The sequence below is a fragment of the Acanthisitta chloris genome, unplaced genomic scaffold, assembly GCF_000695815.1.
Source record: "Acanthisitta chloris isolate BGI_N310 unplaced genomic scaffold, ASM69581v1 scaffold15675, whole genome shotgun sequence".
Taxonomy (NCBI): Eukaryota; Metazoa; Chordata; class Aves; order Passeriformes; family Acanthisittidae; genus Acanthisitta; species Acanthisitta chloris.
Genome location: NW_008674622.1, coordinates 6,613 through 23,986, shown reverse-complemented (window position 1 = coordinate 23,986; position 17,374 = coordinate 6,613). Strand labels below are relative to the sequence as shown.

General features: G+C 41.8%; 1 protein-coding gene across 1 annotated transcript in view; it reads right to left on the bottom strand.

The window, feature by feature from the left end:
- Positions 1-7,795: 7,795 nt before the first annotated feature.
- LOC103802891 (guanylate cyclase soluble subunit beta-2-like) overlaps positions 7,796-17,374 on the bottom strand; it is a 15,923-nt gene continuing 6,344 nt past the window's right edge. Inside the window, exons 8-15 of the mRNA XM_009075421.1 lie at positions 17,017-17,233; positions 14,329-14,649; positions 13,468-13,616; positions 11,054-11,200; positions 10,613-10,767; positions 8,900-9,114; positions 8,688-8,810; positions 7,796-7,947 (exon numbers count right to left, since the gene is read on the bottom strand). Of these exons, the coding sequence (XP_009073669.1) occupies positions 7,796-7,947; positions 8,688-8,810; positions 8,900-9,114; positions 10,613-10,767; positions 11,054-11,200; positions 13,468-13,616; positions 14,329-14,649; positions 17,017-17,233 (1,479 nt within the window). The remainder of the gene's footprint in view (positions 7,948-8,687; positions 8,811-8,899; positions 9,115-10,612; positions 10,768-11,053; positions 11,201-13,467; positions 13,617-14,328; positions 14,650-17,016; positions 17,234-17,374) is intronic.

Genomic DNA, 17,374 nt, shown 5'->3' with positions numbered 1-17,374 from the left:
GCCACCAGCCCCTCCTGCTGCAGCACAGCTCGCTGGAGAAGGGGAGAAAGGGCTTGAAAAATCACCAGCCAGCTGTCTCTCCTACAGCCATTCCAGCAACATGAAGCTGTTTCAGGAGCATGTCTATAAGTGCAGGTAGGTTTGGTTTGCCTTCACAGCATCACCTGCCTGGGCTGGTCATGGGTTTCACCTAATAACACACACAGGCATTGCTCTGGGTTTTAGTTTATTGTCAGCAAAATCTTTGAATGTATATGAGCCTTGAGTACACTGGAGAAATCTTTTGGGGAAGTCGTCCTGCTCCTCCTTGCAATGTATGAAGATTGGCAGTGGTAGCAGGTTAAATTTGCTATAAAAAGAACAGGCTGAGGGAGAAGGAAAGGGGTTTAAATCTTTGCACCTTTAAAGCCAAGCAGAGTTTTGCAGATTGATGTGATGTTCTGACAATGTAAGCTTGAAAGGGATCTTTAAACTTTGAACAAAAAGCTATGGGGATACCAAGGAACTCTGAACTATTGCTTTTGGGAGTGTGATAGCTACAGCTCATGGATTTAGATGTACTGTATCATATTTCCCCTGTAACTGAAGTTAATGCTTTCAGCCTTGAGAAAAGTAGTCTAAGGATGCCTTCTAAATTAAGTGTCATGGCTGCTGGACAAGCCCTGAGCACCTCTGCTTGTTGATGAGAAGCTTTCCAATAGAGGAAAACAACCTAAGGTAAAAGCAGCAGTAATGAGGCTATGATATGTGATAACCCAGTCACCTCCTGGTGCTGCTATATCCACCCTGGGAATCCATGTCATTCCTGGGTTTAGCCTGATCATGCTGTGCTCAAAAGGAAAATAACACAAATGGTCTCAAAGCATGTGTTTGAGCAGGGAGAAGCCCATGGCAGTGCCCTGGGGCAGGACTCTGGTGGTCACCCAGAGGAGCTGTGTGCCTGCAGTGGGTTGTGTCACCCGTGTGGATGTACCTGTGCACGTGGCCCATCATGACAACTGTTCTGTACCACCCCCAGCAAGGCAATCTCACAGCAGAGCAGTGCTGAGCCCATTGAGATCCCCATGCAAAGGTGGTTCAGAGCCCAGCTGGGAGCCTGGAGGGGATAACCAGGCCAAGTTTTCACAGGCACCTGGGTTTTCTTGTGACCACATTTCAGGGTCAGATGTTTTACAGCATTTAAACACCTGAATTCAGTCCCTGGCAGGGAACTCATATTGTTTTCAAAAGCACCCTGACTCTGTAACTCTGGATTTCTGCATATGCTCCATTGGGTCCAGGGAAACTCAAGCCTCTCAGTGCATTGGAACACTTTGGAGAGGTTTGCCCTGCAGCCAGCTCACGTGGAGGGCACGTGTGGTAGGAAACACAGGGTCAGCATGCAGGAGCAGAATGGCAATGGCAAACACTGCTGCTTGCTCAAAAAGGGGAAAGAGCTTTCAAAGCAACCAAAATAGCAGCACAGATCTGTTACATCTAATGCCTTGGGACCTACTGGTTTAAAAGCACTGGTTACCCCACGGCCAAAGGACAGCACTGATGATTGTATCACTATTGTTAGAGATGCCTTGTCAAGCTGAACATCTATGGAAAAAGCTTTTTTCCTCCCCCCTCAGTAGTCTGTGTGACATCCTGAAGCATGACACTTTATGTTTTTTACTCCAAAAAAGTGTGATGTCTTCTATAGTCTTACCGGTGGATGCTTCTATGAGGTACCTGAAGGTCTAACACAGCCATCAATCTTAGTTTGCTTTTCACTAGTAGGATGATTTCTAGCAGTGAGTTCAACAAGCTTATTATGCTAAATTTTTTACAGAGATGACATTTTTACTTCCCAGCATGCTGGTTCATGTCAGGTTTCCCTATTCTTGGTTTATTGCAGCTTTCTCACTTTTGGCTCCAAAGCTATAATCCTGGATGTGGTGCTGAATATTTTTGCTTTAAAGTTAACTCTCATAGCTTTGTCACCTTGAATTTATACAGAGTGCAGTGGCATCCAAGCAATAAAATAACAGAACTGCTAACAAATCACCATTGATTTGCATGTATAAAATATTTTAATTCAGACATGCTAAAGCATTATTTATGCCAAGGGATTCCCACTAGTGTTTGGTAAATAAAAAACCAATTAAACATTTGAATGCAGGATAAGAGAGGCTGAGAACTCTTTTCAGGGTTTTTATAGTAAAACTAAGAAAGGTATAAGGTCTGTTTGTCACAAATGTCACCACTGAGGTGTTCAGGTTTGGTGGTTTCACCTTCCAGTGAGACAGTCTAATTGGCAGGTGAGAAAAGGCAAGGAAATCACAGAGCTCCTCTGCCCTATAACTGAATAATCACTGAATATTTCCATATTTTCCTGATTCTCCTTTCTCAAGCTCCTCAAAGGCCTGAGTGAGCTGACAGCCCTTGCAGAGGAGAGTCAAAGTGAAAACCAAAGCTCTGCAGAACTCAACCCATTTACACACAAACTAACCAGTTTTGGGGCACATAAAGGACAATGTTTCTCCCTCTGCTTTCACAGCTGGTGTAATTTATCACGTGCACACTCAGTGCTTGGGAAACACCATTCTCACACCACTGGCAGTCCTGGGTATTGATCCATTAAGACACTGGAGGACCCCCCAGGTCCCTGTGGGTGCATGTGCACCCTCAGGGTTCTGTGCACACTCAGCTTTGTACACACATACCAGGCAACAATGGGAGATGTGAGACTCATGGACAAAGGGAGGTGCTTCCAGCAGACTGACAGACAGACAGAGAACTGTGCTTGGTCCTTTGGGTACACCATGTGAATGGCATGAAGTCCTGCCTCCCTGCAGCATGGCAAAGGCTGAAAGCACTTACCTTTGCTTTGCTGGGTTGGGATGGTTTTTTGTACTTTCTTTGCAGTTTTTATGCATTTGTAATCCTCACAATGCATTCTCATTTTTTTTTCTCCAGGGCTAAAGCAAAGGCTGTCAGTTTTCTCTTACCAATGGATATGTCATCATTAGCTGAAAAGCAAGGTTCCCTGAAAAACCCACAAAATCAGGGCACAAAACATTTCACGACCATCACGGAAAAGGATATGTGAGCTGGTGAATTTTTAAAGGCCCATTGATTCCTGAGATAAATTGACCTTAAATGATAGCTGTGTGTCAGGTTCCTCTCCTGCAAAACGCTTTGGCAGGATGCCCTCAGAGCATCACCCTGCCTATGTTTCGGGTCACTGGCCCCATGTCTAGCATGGAAATGGAAGCCTTGACAAAGCCAGCTGGAAGCCCAGACACTGTGATGAAGCCACACAAAGCAAAGGTACCTCCACAAAGTGCTTCTGTCTCAAGGATCCCTTACCTCGGGACTGATGTGAACAGAGTGTTGAAGTTGGTTTTGATGTGTTTGGCACAAAAAGCAGAAACCATGTCACTGCGTGTGTTTGCTGATTTTCTTGACAGATTTGGTGCAAATGACAGAGTAAGAGCTACTTAAGAGCCTGTGAGGTGTTCTCTGTAGGTAAAACTGTCAAACTTCACAGCACTAAAACAGAAGAGTTAAGAAGGCATTACAGTCAGTTCATGTTACCCTGAATTTCTGTAAGACTTGGCCATTATATCCATCTGGGGTTCACCTCCAAGGGAGCACAGGGGGAGAGCAAGTACCCATCAGCATGAACCTGTGCCTACAAATCTGCTTCTGGCTTGGTGTGTTCATCCAGCTGGAGCCTGAGGGATGGACACCAAGCCAAAATAGGAGGAATTGTGAATATCAGATTTTATTCAGAAATGGCTTCTCAGCACAGCCTGAATCAAAAATCATTAGCAGAAATGTAGCAAACAGGTGCAAAATAAATGTGAGAGAGAACTACAGACAGCTTGTAATAAATGAGCAGTGCTTGTTAGTTCTAGTCATGAGTAAAGATAGTGTCCCACGTGTTTGATTGCAAGTATTTATGGAACTAAAATATTGCACATGGCTATTTCTTTATGTACAGGCAGCACTGATGATTGAATATTGTATAGAGGATGCATAAACAGTAGATCTTTGTACTGATAACTTTAAGGAAGATTTTCATCTCATTGTCTACTCTTAAACTCTTGAGCTTTCTAAAGTGAAAGCAGAGATCTGGTGGAAAGAAAAATCCTTTCTGGATGTTGTATACTTGTCTAAAAATCTGTGCTCCTTTTCTCGTTTGAAACTCACCATGATTTGTATATTCAAGTACACTTTTAATATATTCTCACCGTTGAAGTTCACTGAATTTCACTTTCACTGCTATGGTATTTGTGCATTTTTATGTTCAGCTTGGGACCACACAGAGCTGAACTGTAATGTCAGGAGTAACAAATTAATGACTTCCAGCAAATGAGATTCCAGTTTGGAAAGCTTACTGAACTGAATTTAAGAAGGCATTACAAGGAAGTGCTTTTTAAATGTCTTAAAGAAAGCATCTTCGGCAGGAACAAGACACTGCATATATGTTCAGTGAAGCACCTAAATCCAGTTGATTTTACTTAGCAAAGTAACAAGTGTCTTTAAAAATATGACCCCTGTACCTTTAAGGTACCCAAACTTTGGACAGTTCATATTTGAATAATAAATTTAATGGAACTGGGGAATCTGTATGCTTTAGACAACTTTCAAAAGTCTCAACTTTTAAGCCTCATTTTCCTTCTCTTTTCCCACCCTTTTTGTGTAGATACGTGACTGACACCGTGTCCTAGTGAGCATGTGACAATGTCAACTGTAGTGGCCTGATGCTGATGTCTCACAAATAGGTGTAACTGTGTATGGTCAAGAAATTAAACTCACTGGACCTTTAGTACAGGTATAATGGTCTTAAACTGTAAGGACAAAAAAGACCAGGAAAGGTGGAAGGGAAATGAGGGACAAGAATCACAGCAGTCATTGACAAATGGCATATTTTTTAATTATATTTTTTCAGTCTTTATCAGTCTCCACAGATTTAAGAACACGTGATGATGCACAGGCACATTAATCTTTCGAAGCAGTGGTGTAGATTTGACCTAGCTCTGCATCTCCAGGAGACCCAGATTGTAGCAGAGGCCACAGAGAAACCACTGAGCACATAATTTTTACCACACTACAGCATGAAGTAACTTACCATGGAGCACTTACTGGCAATTAAAACATTCCAATACTAGACATCCATAGATTGTTCAGTGCAAAAAGGGCAGGTATAAGCAAAGCAAGTGTTGAAAGACAGAAAGATGCTGGCAACAATTAAGCCACAGTCGGTTTCTTTCTTCTTCCCAGGAGGATCCATACAAGTTCAGAAGAGCTCTGGGCTTCTGCCTAAACCTGCTCTGGAATATACCTGTTTTAAACCTCAGAATACATACTAAACCCTATTCACTGATGGCCAAGCTTGTTGGACAATTCCAACTGGAAATTCTTTTTTTCAGAGAGGTGGTCAGTGGTATTCAGCTGCGCAGGTGAGGGACTGCAGAAACAGCTGAGGCAGCAAGAGATTCCCTCCTGCATCAGTACTGACCACTGAGAGATGTACAATCCTGTGTCATACTTGTGCTTGGGACTAAGGTGGCTTTATATTTCCATAGTGAATGCTGATACCAATGGAGTCTACAACTGCCATTTGTTAAATGGCACAACTAGTCAAGAGGTCGAGAGTAGTGGAACACGTCTCTAGGCTGGAAACAACAAAGTCTTGTCAGAGTTGATTCTTGACTTCAATCACTGGGATAGTTCTGCATGAACTGTTACTTCACATTTATGTCATTGTAAGAGAGACAAATTTGGTATTATCTTTCTTTAGGAAAGTCTTTTTAAAGCTAGTTGTAATACAGAAGTGCAAAGCCATGAACACTGGAGCAGTGGTGAGGAGTTACCAAGGATGAAGGTGAAATTTAGATGTTGTGCCTGAGCATAGCACAGAGTCTAATGGTTGAAATCTTCACAACCAACTTAATCCTTAGATACAACATCAACCTATAGTAGGTCTCTCCCTTGCCCAAATAATGAACCATGCCTAGATAGCAAAAATCCAAATAAATAAGTAAAGCTTTCCATTGATAAAGTGCACTCTCCCTGCTGCTCAGCTGTACTGTGGGAAGTGCTCATGTTACAGGCTATTTCAGCCAGTCAGGAGTACACTGGTCAAAGACACTTCCCATACTTTGTTTCACATTGTAGAGTGGTCTCAGAGCACACAAGTGGATGAAACTCTCAGAGGATGTGCTTATAAGGTGCTCCAAAAGCTAACAGGTATTCAGGACCACACTAGCAAACCCTCTAAAATACCTGTAGTGTGGACAACAGCACTGATGGTTTCACTCTACACATCCTCCTCTACTGGTCTGCACTTCTTGCTCATGTAGGCAGAGGAGTAGAGTAGCCAGACTAGGGAGCTACTGTCTCAGAGATTTGAAAAGAAAATCTAACCAGGTGAAATTTCATCTGGTTACACTATAAAGAGGAGAAGATGCCTTTCATCAGTCTTACCTCTCTGTCTGGTGTTTAAAGAGCCTCTCTCTTGCTACAGACACAGAGGTGGAAATGTGATACTCCAGACTGAGGAGTAATGTTATCACCTTCTCCAGAGAGTTCTTGCTCAAAGTTCAAACTGGTCTCATGCTTTCATCCTTAGACAATGAGTCCTCGGCCAAAGGTAACAAATTGGTGTGCAGGGCACATCTCCTGTCAAAGTCACCCAGTACAAGCACTTTCCACCTACTCCAAGCTCCATGTATAGGAGCAATAGCACAATTTATGATGCACCAAATTGTACACAACCTTTATATCAGCTGTATTTTTGATCCTATGTCTGAAATCCCTGACAGATGAACTTCAGTTTTTCTCTGCCATCTCTGATCAGGCATAATCTAGGAATATATGAGCATGGAATTAGTTCAACTGAGCAGTCTCTGACACCAGGTAAGTGATGTTGATCTTGAATGCTGCTGTTTTCAATGATGTTAGCAACATTAATTCCAGTGCTGACAGGGTCCCTCTGCAGTCCTGAAACTTTATTTTCATTTAACTGTGGTGACAAAATGAGAAATAAGCTTGAAACTCATTTGAAGCTCCCAAATAGTTCATAGGCCTTGAACAGTCTTTCAGTGTTGTGACAAATTTGATGCTATGCAACTCCACCATTTGCATCTGCTACGACCACCTACCTAAGCACAGCATGTATGGCTGGTTCAAAGGTCACAGATGGGATTTTTACTGTTGGGTGATATCAAGTACATATTATTTTCTCTTCAGAATGCAAAAATACAGGCTGTATTGGATCTGGTTTGCACTTGTACTGCATAAGGTCTTTGCCCAACAAAAGGCCTGTTAAGAGATGAAGCTATTACTGCAGTTAAAATGTAGATGGAACTCTGCTAACCTTACACAGGGAAGTTGTTGGCTGTGCTGAAGTCAAGACAGATGGTCACTTCAGGGAATGTTTCTTTTATGGCAAGTGCTCATTCGAGTAGGAATATTTCTAGCTGGATGAGTCACCTCTTTCTTGATTGCTGCATCACATACCAAAAAGTGATTTTTCACATAGAAATATTCAAAGACATGGTGGAGGCTGAAAAATACATCTTCAAAGCATCTTGCAAGGGTTTTCTTCTCCAGTGGGAGTATTATATGGCACATGTAGATTGACTAAAAAAAAATTATCTCCACTGTATTTACTGAAAACTGTGATGAAATGTCTTTTTCTTTTTCTTTTCTTTTTCTTACAAAATCAGGTGGTACTCACTGTATAAAATCAGTTCCACAACAGCAAAATGCACAAAATCATAATCAAATTGCTCTGTTTAATGTAAAAGTAAGAAACTTAGACTAAAGTGCAAAAATTAGAGCGAACGTTTCTATTCCGTGGCTCTTCAGCAGCAGGTTTGACTCTTCCTTGGTTTAGAGGACGAGGACCATCATCTGCATGGTGGTTGCCATGGAGACTCCCATCGCTTTTGGAATCACAAGTTTTGCCTGAAAGGAAACACTCCTGCAGTGTGAGTTTTTCATGACCATAGAGGTTTCTGTTTGTCAGCACATCACGTACTAGATCAACTACCACATCTGAGGAGGTGGGAGGGAAGGGAGTAAAACATTTTCTTGCAATTAGTGACAACATATTTAATCTGTATAAAATCCACAAACAGAATTACAAGACTTGCTGCATTAGATTGGGCTGTTATGGCATCAAATCTGTTATCTCTCAGTATCAGCTACATCAAAGAAGAGTGAACTTTGGTTGCAGAACATGAATATGGCAGTAAATCCTTCTGACTCCTGCAGGAATCTGGTGTGAGGACTGCCAGGTGGGACAGCTAGTGAGGTCTGTCTCAGGCTTGAGTCAGTAAGGGCTTCCCCATAATTACACCTTTCCTAGGAAAAGACATGTACATGAACAATTGGGTCTGTGAAGAGCTGTCTAACATTCATCTGTTCTATTTGCACTGCCAGAAGGGGTCTGAGGTTTGGCAGCTTTATCAGCTTCTTTCTCCCTGGTACACAATTAACACCTGGGATTGCTCCAAAGGTGAAATTTGTTTAGCCCTAAACAGAGTGCAGAAGGATTTGTTTCACCAACAGGGATATGTCAGCTTGAATTTTTGGGTTGACTAAAACAATGGTTATTCAAAAGAGGAAGATAATGAACCTGCAAGTTTAAACTTCAGTTATTTCCTAGTTCTGTTGTCTCTGCAAGATGGTAACTAAAAATGTACCTGTTAAATCTGCAGTTTTCATTTGGTTTCTTCTTTTGAGGCTGTTTTGTGCATCTGTGGGGACATCAGCATACTTCATTGCAATAGGTGGGGTCTGGGCCTTCTCTGGCTGAGTCTGAGTAACTGAAAGAAGAACAGAAAAGCACGTTTCACTGGGTTGTATTCATGTTCATTTGTTCAAGGAGGGGAAAGATATGTTGAGTTGACTCTACCTGGCTGATGAGAACCTGGTATTGTTTCAGTCCTGCCTTCTTGAAAGGACTGAACAGATTCATGGCCAGAATCTAGGTCTTTCGTTGGCCTTCCCATAATCTCATTCTCAGTTGCAGTTTTATTTCTAATGAGGAAGTATGTGTGCATTTTCCCTTTACCTTTTACTTCTATCTCTCCTCTCTCAGTAATCTCGAAATTCTTGTATTTTAGGCACCTAAAGTATCAGGGGGAAAATGACACATGGAAATTCAAGATTAGCAAAAATGACTACTGATATTTTGAAAGAGCTATTATAATCTAAGTAATCATATCACAACAGTCTGGGAAAAAACAGTCTTGATTCATTTCAGCTGTTTATTCAGGCCTGCTGTGCTGTTATAGCTTTACACATACAGCCTGACCAAAAATCAATGCATCACATAGTCAAATACCTCAGTATGGTGGAGGATTCTCATTGACCATTAAATAGAAATTAAGAATTGAGGCAGCCAAGACCAGCTAGACAGAATTATCCCCAGTCATTTCATCAGAGAAGGCAATCAGGTCCGTCAAGCATGATTTACTCATTTATTTTACATCCAGACTTGCCATTCCCAATTGCCTTCTTCATTTAACCAAAAAGTGGCTTCCAAGAGGACCTGATTTTCACTGAGACTGACATGAATCTGATCAGCCTATAGCTTCACAGCCTGTCCTCCTTGCCATTTTTCCATACAGCTGTAACATCTGGCTTTCTCCAGTTGCTATCGGGCTGGCAGTCCTGACCTTCCAAAGGTCTCAGTCAGCAGCACTGCAGCACCACCACCCAGTGCTCTCATATCCCATCTGCTCCCATATTTTTCTGTAGGTTGAGATTCCTCAGAAGAACCCTGATCTGATCCTCTTCCAATGCTGATAATTCACCTATGTCTACTGAAAATACATCTACTATAACCTGACTCTTGGTGTAGGGACCTTGGAGATCTCATCAGTGAAGACTGAGGCAAGGGAGGCCTTGAGTAACTCAGCCTTTCTTCAGGACACTGTCACTAAATCACCTGCCACAGCAGGTCCATGTTTCCATTTATACTTCTCTGCTAACACAGCAGAAGCTCCTCTTACTGCCTTTGAACTTTCCTTGCCCATTTTAACGCTAACTGAGCTCTCACTTCCCCAATATCCTTCCTATGTGTCCCGACAATGTTGTACTCCTTCCTTTGTAGTTTGTCTTTGCTTCCACCTCTTGCATATAGATTTTATGCATACATAAAATTCTTGAAATTGTAGTACTTAATTTTTAGTAACATGAGTTTCAGGAAAGTAAACTACAGCATGAAAAGGATAGTTGTTTGCACAGTTAATCCTTAGTAAGTGTAAATGAAACTTGTTTCTTGTTTGTGTATTGTGCTGAGTCAGAGAGATTTTAAAGCTTTTGGTACTAAATGTTCTGACTGCCTTTCTAGCATCTACATCACTTCATTAGTACCGCCAAATAAGTTGTTATAATTATTTTTTTGCTTTCTAGGATGGAGACTCTCAAATCTCTGTCTCCATATATAAGTACATTTGGAATAATCAGAACAAACAAAACTCTTTCCAAGCAGTGATTTTCCTTTACAAGCTGCTTAAATCAGTGACTAAGACAGCAGCACTGACACTGAAAGCTGCAGCTGTCAAGGCAGTGGTTTTTAGCACCTCTTGTAACAGGTAAATTTTCCATCATGGTTACTCACTGATAGGCACTGGAGCTGAGGTGAATTTTACTGGGGACACCGTGGCTCTCCATGCGGGAAGCTATGTTCACTGTGTCTCCAAACAAGCAGTAACGAGGCATCTTTTCTCCAACAACTCCAGCCAAGACAGGACCTGTATGGATCCCAACTCTAATCTTTACAAAGACATAAAACACCCCCCAAAAATGTCGCTTGTTATTTAACATCTTTCTTCATGCTATCCAGCCACCTAAATGTTCATCTCAACACAACACTGGACACCAGTAAGATATCAGATACCCACAGGGAGAGGCTCTTTGTGAAAAATGTTCCCAAGTGGGCCTTGCCCAAAGTCACAGAGGAGCCAGAAGCAGCTCTTCGAGGTCTTACTGCAATACACTAACCAGAAGCCCAACCCAAGAAGGAGACAGACACACATGCATTAACAAGTTAACAACTCACTTGGATAGGATTTCCAGTCACTGGGTTCTGAACTCCTTTAGCTGCTAAGATCATCCCCAAGGCAAAGTTAGCAACTCGCTCTGCATGAGTGGACACAGGCACAGGGACCCCACCTACCACCATGTAGGCATCTCCAATTGTCTCCACCTTTAATGGAGAGGGACAAGTATATAAGCATGCCATGGATATTTTGTTCAGGTTAGTCTTTTGCTGTTAGGGGGTCTCTTCTAATCTGCACCAACTCTGCCTTTCGCCTAAAAGATCTTTTCAGTCACTGAAGAGCTTTAGCATGCATGAGTTTCCTTGAGCTGGGGATCCTTTCCTTGACTCCACACTAAAAATTTCAACACATTCTGTCCTTGCTTACTTGACCCACTTTAGACAGTAGTGTGAGAGACCCTGAGGAGTAAGGGAAGCTGTGCAAGTGTCAGCCTGTCTGCCTTCCTCTTACCCAGGGCAGACCTTTACAAAGAGCTATCCCCACACACAGACTGCAGAGCCAGAAGGTTATCTGATAGCTGGATGTTATTAATTAGCTCTGATTCACAATTGGTACATATTTCTTATTTAAGAGAGATTTTATTTTTTATAGTCACAATGATTTTAAATCACTGCTGATTAAGGGGTCCACATAAAACTAAGAAGTCTCCAATCTCCAGGATGTCAGAGAATGTAGTGTGAGCTAAGCAGTTCAGGAGCATCTTCCTCACAACCAGCTGTTTTCCCAAAACATCCACAGCCTGTGAGACAAATGCTGAAAGGTTCGTCCTCCTTCAGGAATCCATTCTCCTTGAAGTGCATGATAAAGCACCTGAGAAATACTTTGGAGTTTGTCTCTGTACCAGAATTTTTTTGAGAATAGAATAGGCCTGTTTGAAACAGAGAATTCTCAAACATTCAAAATTCATTGTAGAAGATAGTTACACGGTAAGGAAATTTTGTAAACTGCTTTTATGAGACTTCATTGTCACATTTACCCTCAGTAAACAAGAGATCTTTTAAATCAAATTAATTGGATGTCTTAAAAATGAACAGCAATAGGAGAGCAGAAACATGATTTAGTATTTGGGTTTGTTCATTAGCATAATGACTTCAAACTGCTCAGCACATCAGTCTCAAAGAATGTGTTCCTGTCCATGCCTTCCATCAGACAGCCAAACCCACAGCAATGCCAGTAATTTTCTGTAACAAATTAAAAACTACTGTAAAATGCTACTAATGCAAATAGATAACCTAATTATTTTTCAGTTGGGGTAGGAGACGTAATTTAACAAAATTTATTCATAACTTCAGATGTTTATAAGCTTGGGCCAAGTTTCTTTGATCGATTTCACTATTTCAATTCTTTCCCAATTCCCTGTAATAGTAATCTCGTCCTCCCTCTCTCTGTACCTAGTAACCTCCTTCAATATTAATAGGAGTTATATACAGGCATCAAAAGGAGATTATTATAGTGACAGATCATTTACTCATGATGGATGATTTAGATAGAATATGATGCTAATTTATCCTACAATCTGTGGGCCATATCCTGGATGCTTCAATTATTGAATACAGTTTCCTTGCCAAGGCAGAAATGCTTCTGATTTCCCAGTACAATTTATTGTGGGATGAACCATGCGAGGCGCTTCTGATTTCCCAGTACAATTTATTGCGGGATGAACCACGCGAGGAACAAATGAGATTTGGATTTCACCCTTTACTATTTCTGCCTTCCTAAATATTTAATGTACTGGGGACAGACAGAAACTTAGCATTTGCTCTTCAGCTCATGAAATCTGGCTAACTCTAGAGATGCTGATAACACTATAATTATAGGTTGACCAGGACTGTGATGCTTTCGGCATGGTCTGGAGACAACAAGTACATTAATGTCTAGATCTAAGCAACACTTTGTGGTCAGCAGGAGATCAATATCATTGCTGAAGACCTCCATGAAATGAAACAAAGTCTAGGTATTATCAGGGTATTGTTTATAATGTAATTTCCCACCAAAGGAGACACTTAAGGACATAGTGACCTATTTACAACAGGTTGGAATAATGAGACTAGGAAAATTATTCCAATTGGTCCATAAACCAGGATACCTTGTCAAGTTGGGGAGGTATTTAGGAAAGGAGGAAGAGAGAGAGAGATGCATGAAAGAACAGCCATCCTGATATTAGCATTGTCGAAAGAGACTTTAGCCCATGATAGATATTACATTCCTGCCCAAAAACTATAAACATGTTTAATGACACTTCCGCCTGTTTTTTTAGTTTCTCTCTGTGGCCCCACTACTAATATGCAGTATTTTATGGTTTATAGAAAATCATGCTGGGGTGAAGAGTGCATTTGAAACCGAAAAACCAAAACAACAACTTTTTGTTTTTCCCCTCAGACTATTTCTAGAGCCTGTATTGCTCAGCACATACCTTGTACACGTCGTGCACTGTGGTCAGCCTGTCAAACCTCAAGTACATTGAATTCAGCATGAGAACTATCTGAATAGGCTCACACTGGGCACATATGTTGGTGAAGGTCACAACGTCACTGAACAATATAGTGCACTCCTTGAACTCTCCTGTGAGCAGAAAGACCAGTGGTAAGTACTTGTAATGGCTTAGCAATCACAGCTGTTTGAAACCTGTTTGGAAAGGTGATTCTTTTAGGACACATGACCTATCCGTTGTAATACTCATATATGGGTGCTGAGAGGAAGGAGAGATGTTGATGTAAGAGTGTATCAAATACAAGAATCATCACACATCTCAAACAATCCAGGCATCCAAATACCTCATATACAGGACACACTTAGCTCTTTACCCCTAGCTTCATATCTATGCTTACTAAAGGAAATTTAAGTATATTCTTGCCATCCTTAGTTACAATGGGAATCATCATGTTTCTATGTTTATAGATAGCCTAAAGGAACTAAGGGAATTTTCTAGGAAAGACCAGTTTCTTCATTCCTTTCATTTCTGAGCCTGCATACCCATGATAAAACCAAAAATCTCGGATTACTGTTGGAACACTGAATTTTCTTCCCTGAGTGGGCAGCTGCTACTGCCTTTCACCCCCTCAAGAATAATTCTGGCAAAGAGCTTCCAAAGTTTTCTTTGAAAAAATACTCTCATTTTTATTATCAGTGAGATTAAGGGTTTGGGGTGCTCCTCCTACCCAAGTAGAGAATGTACTCCACAACTGTGGCAATGGGGCTGTGCCAGCACCTCTCTATCACCTCTCCATCTCCTGGTCCACGAATCACACATCACAAATGCATCCTGTGCATTCACCTGCCTCAACTTGCTTCCCCTCTTTCAGCTGGTTGGCCACATGCTGGGGAAGCATGGCATAGAGCAGAGCTTCAGTCTTTTTCTTCTCTTCCTCCAGGTGCTTCGACAGTATCCGCAGTTCTTCCTTCTTCCTCTCCAGCTGGTTAGAGAGCTCCATCTCTGCCAGTCGCTGCTGATTGAGAAGAATCAAATCCCTTGTCACGTCGTGAGGTGCAATGTCTGCAATATGCATCTGTCTCTCCTCCAGTTCGTGCAAAGTGCGAAGCAAAGGTGAGCAGAGGTAGAGCATGCACTGCAGGGACTCCATCCAGATCATCTGGCCTGTTTGAAACAAGCGTTGGTAAGAGTTTTCAGAAGTGTGGACTGCCACATGATGCTCAGCACTACTGATGTTCATGTTAGGGAATGGGTTCTAAGGACAGTGGCTTTTTGTAGGGTCTGGATCATCACAGGAATTACTATGTTTCCTAGAATTAGAGGTGGATTTGATCAGAGGAGCTACACTAGGCAAGTAACGAAATGTCAGGACCCAAGAAGCAGTCACTGACTCACTGCTACTGCTAGACAGAACCCAACCATGCTTCAAATTCCTCCACTTCATGAGGAACCCCAGTAGCCACAACATCTCTCCCTCTCCCTCTCCCTCACCCTCTCCCTCTCCTCGTTCTTGAGGTGCACTTGAAGAAGTCAGTCAGCGTCATGCACAGGGGAGCTGAGACCCACAGAGGCTAAGTGAAACATTTCAAGTTTGATTTCACAATGGGTAGTTCATGACACAATAAAATCAATGGCACTTTTCTTCCTGGAAGTTGGAGCTTTCAGTCACTATCATAACATAAATAAGCAGGTACAAAAATGCCTGAAAGGTAGAAGGGATTTTTGGTGGAGATTGAGTTTTTGGTTGGTTTTTTTGTTGAGGTTTGGTTATGATTTTGGCTATTTTTTTTTATTATTAGCATTCTTTGCTTGTTTTGTAAGTATCATTGGTTCCTGAACAGCAATCTAGGAATTCCTGTTTCTTTCTTTCTCTCTCATCTCATCCCCAGGGCAACTGAATGAACAGCTTGAAAACTAAGAGGATTGGAACACCAGAGATACCATGTAAATTAACCCCTACAGCATAGGAGAAAGTTCAGTTGTACCTGTGACTAGTTAAAGTTCCTTGTTTTGCTAGCATCACTTTTTTCAAGGTCTTCCTCAACTCTAAATTTTATTTCTGAATCTCAGGAATACCAGATTTGACACTCATTATGTAAAGGTGAAAGGAGAGAAGGGAAAATTAGACCATATTACATTGTTCAGAGAAGCAAAATTGAGGTCACAGAACACTTAAACCAAGTGTCATTATAGTTAATTACACGAAGCAGAGGATCATTCCATGCTCAGTCCTCTCAGTAAAAATAAAGCAAACACAAGACCTTTTTTGCTGAGATAATTTTAACTGGCAAACCCTTACATGATGTTGCAGGGAGAGGGGGGGGGTCTGAAGACAAATCAGAATCTGAAAATGTGACTACAAAAAATAAAAGCACAGCTAACTGATCTATTTTTAGCCACATCTGAAACCTAGCCAGTAGCAAATAACTCCCCTCGAAGGCATAAATTAAGAATGAATCATGTGTTCACATTTTAGGAATCAAAATGCATGGAGGCACAGGGGACATCATCTCTTTCCTATGGCTGCAGCAATGCTACCAGGGCTTTATCTCTGAGCAATTCCCTCATCTCCTGCCCTTTCCCACCCCTTGCTGGACACCAGGCCCTTGGCAGGAGTGGTACCTGGTGCATTATTGCAGCAATGCTCATCCCACAACTTGTGGTCTTTGCCTGCCAGAGATGCAATCCAAGGTCGGGGTACTGGCATTGCCTGTGCTGGGTGCCTGAGCCTTAAATGCTTTCCCATGTACAAAGTAGTTATTTCTTTGACAAAGAAAATTTTTGCATTGCAAAATGAGTGTGTGAGGTGCATAGCCCATGGGGAAGTGAGGCCTGTTCAGTTTTACACAACTCGGTGCATCTCCATGCTGAGCCTGATGGCTCCACAAGCAGGTAGTTGGCCTGAACCATTGATGTGAATGCTGGCACAGTCTTGACTGCAAGGGCTAGTGTGGTGCAGGAACCTGAGTGGAGTGAACAAGGCAAAAAAGCAAGATCACAACCCAGGGAGGCTATGGAGTCCCCATGCTTGAACAAATTCAAAACCTAACTAGACATGGTCCTGAGTAACCTGCTCCAGTTGACCCTGCTTTGAGCAGGGATGGACTAGAAATCTCCAGAGATCCCTTCCAAATTCAACTGATATTGAGTTGATTCTGGGACTCTGAATAATTGAGACTAGATGTGAATCAGAAAGCAATCTAACCCTCCTTTGGCCTTACCACTGCTATTCAGGAAAACTGCCAAGACGTAGGGTTTGCTGCATTAGAAGAACAGCATATTTCTAAGCCTTTCAAATGGGAGCAGAGTTGTTATTTCTGACTGAAAGCTTTCAAATTCTGGTGAGGTGATAGCAGAATTTGTCTACAAGCATCTACTGTTTCTCTAAACAGAACCATCTAATCTCTTTACTGCACAAAGGCTATTTATAGGACTTATGTCAGGCCAGGAGTACACAGAAAAACATTAGTTCAACTCAGCATAATTCCTGATTTAATATGAACACTTATGCTATTGAAAACAGCAAAGTACCTCTCAGCTCTAGCATTGGCCGTTGTTTCCATGACTCTGGCATCATCTCTCTTTTAGTTTGGAAGACAAATTGGCTGTTGATGAATTTCTGAATGCTAGATATGGTGAAGGGTACTTCTGGGTGAATGATCCTGAAGTAGTGATCCAAGCAGATGCCCATAGTCTGAAGGCCAGGTACAATCTTTTGAATGCTCACCCCAGCTTGCTTCACTCTGAGCTTAAAAAGAAAATACGGATCATGTGTTATAATTCATGTGCTGTTGGGTTCAGAGCAAGTTACAGCTGGTCACCATTTATACATGTACACACACTTCACCTTGTTATAGCACATGGTTTATTTCTGAGCAAAGTTTCTATC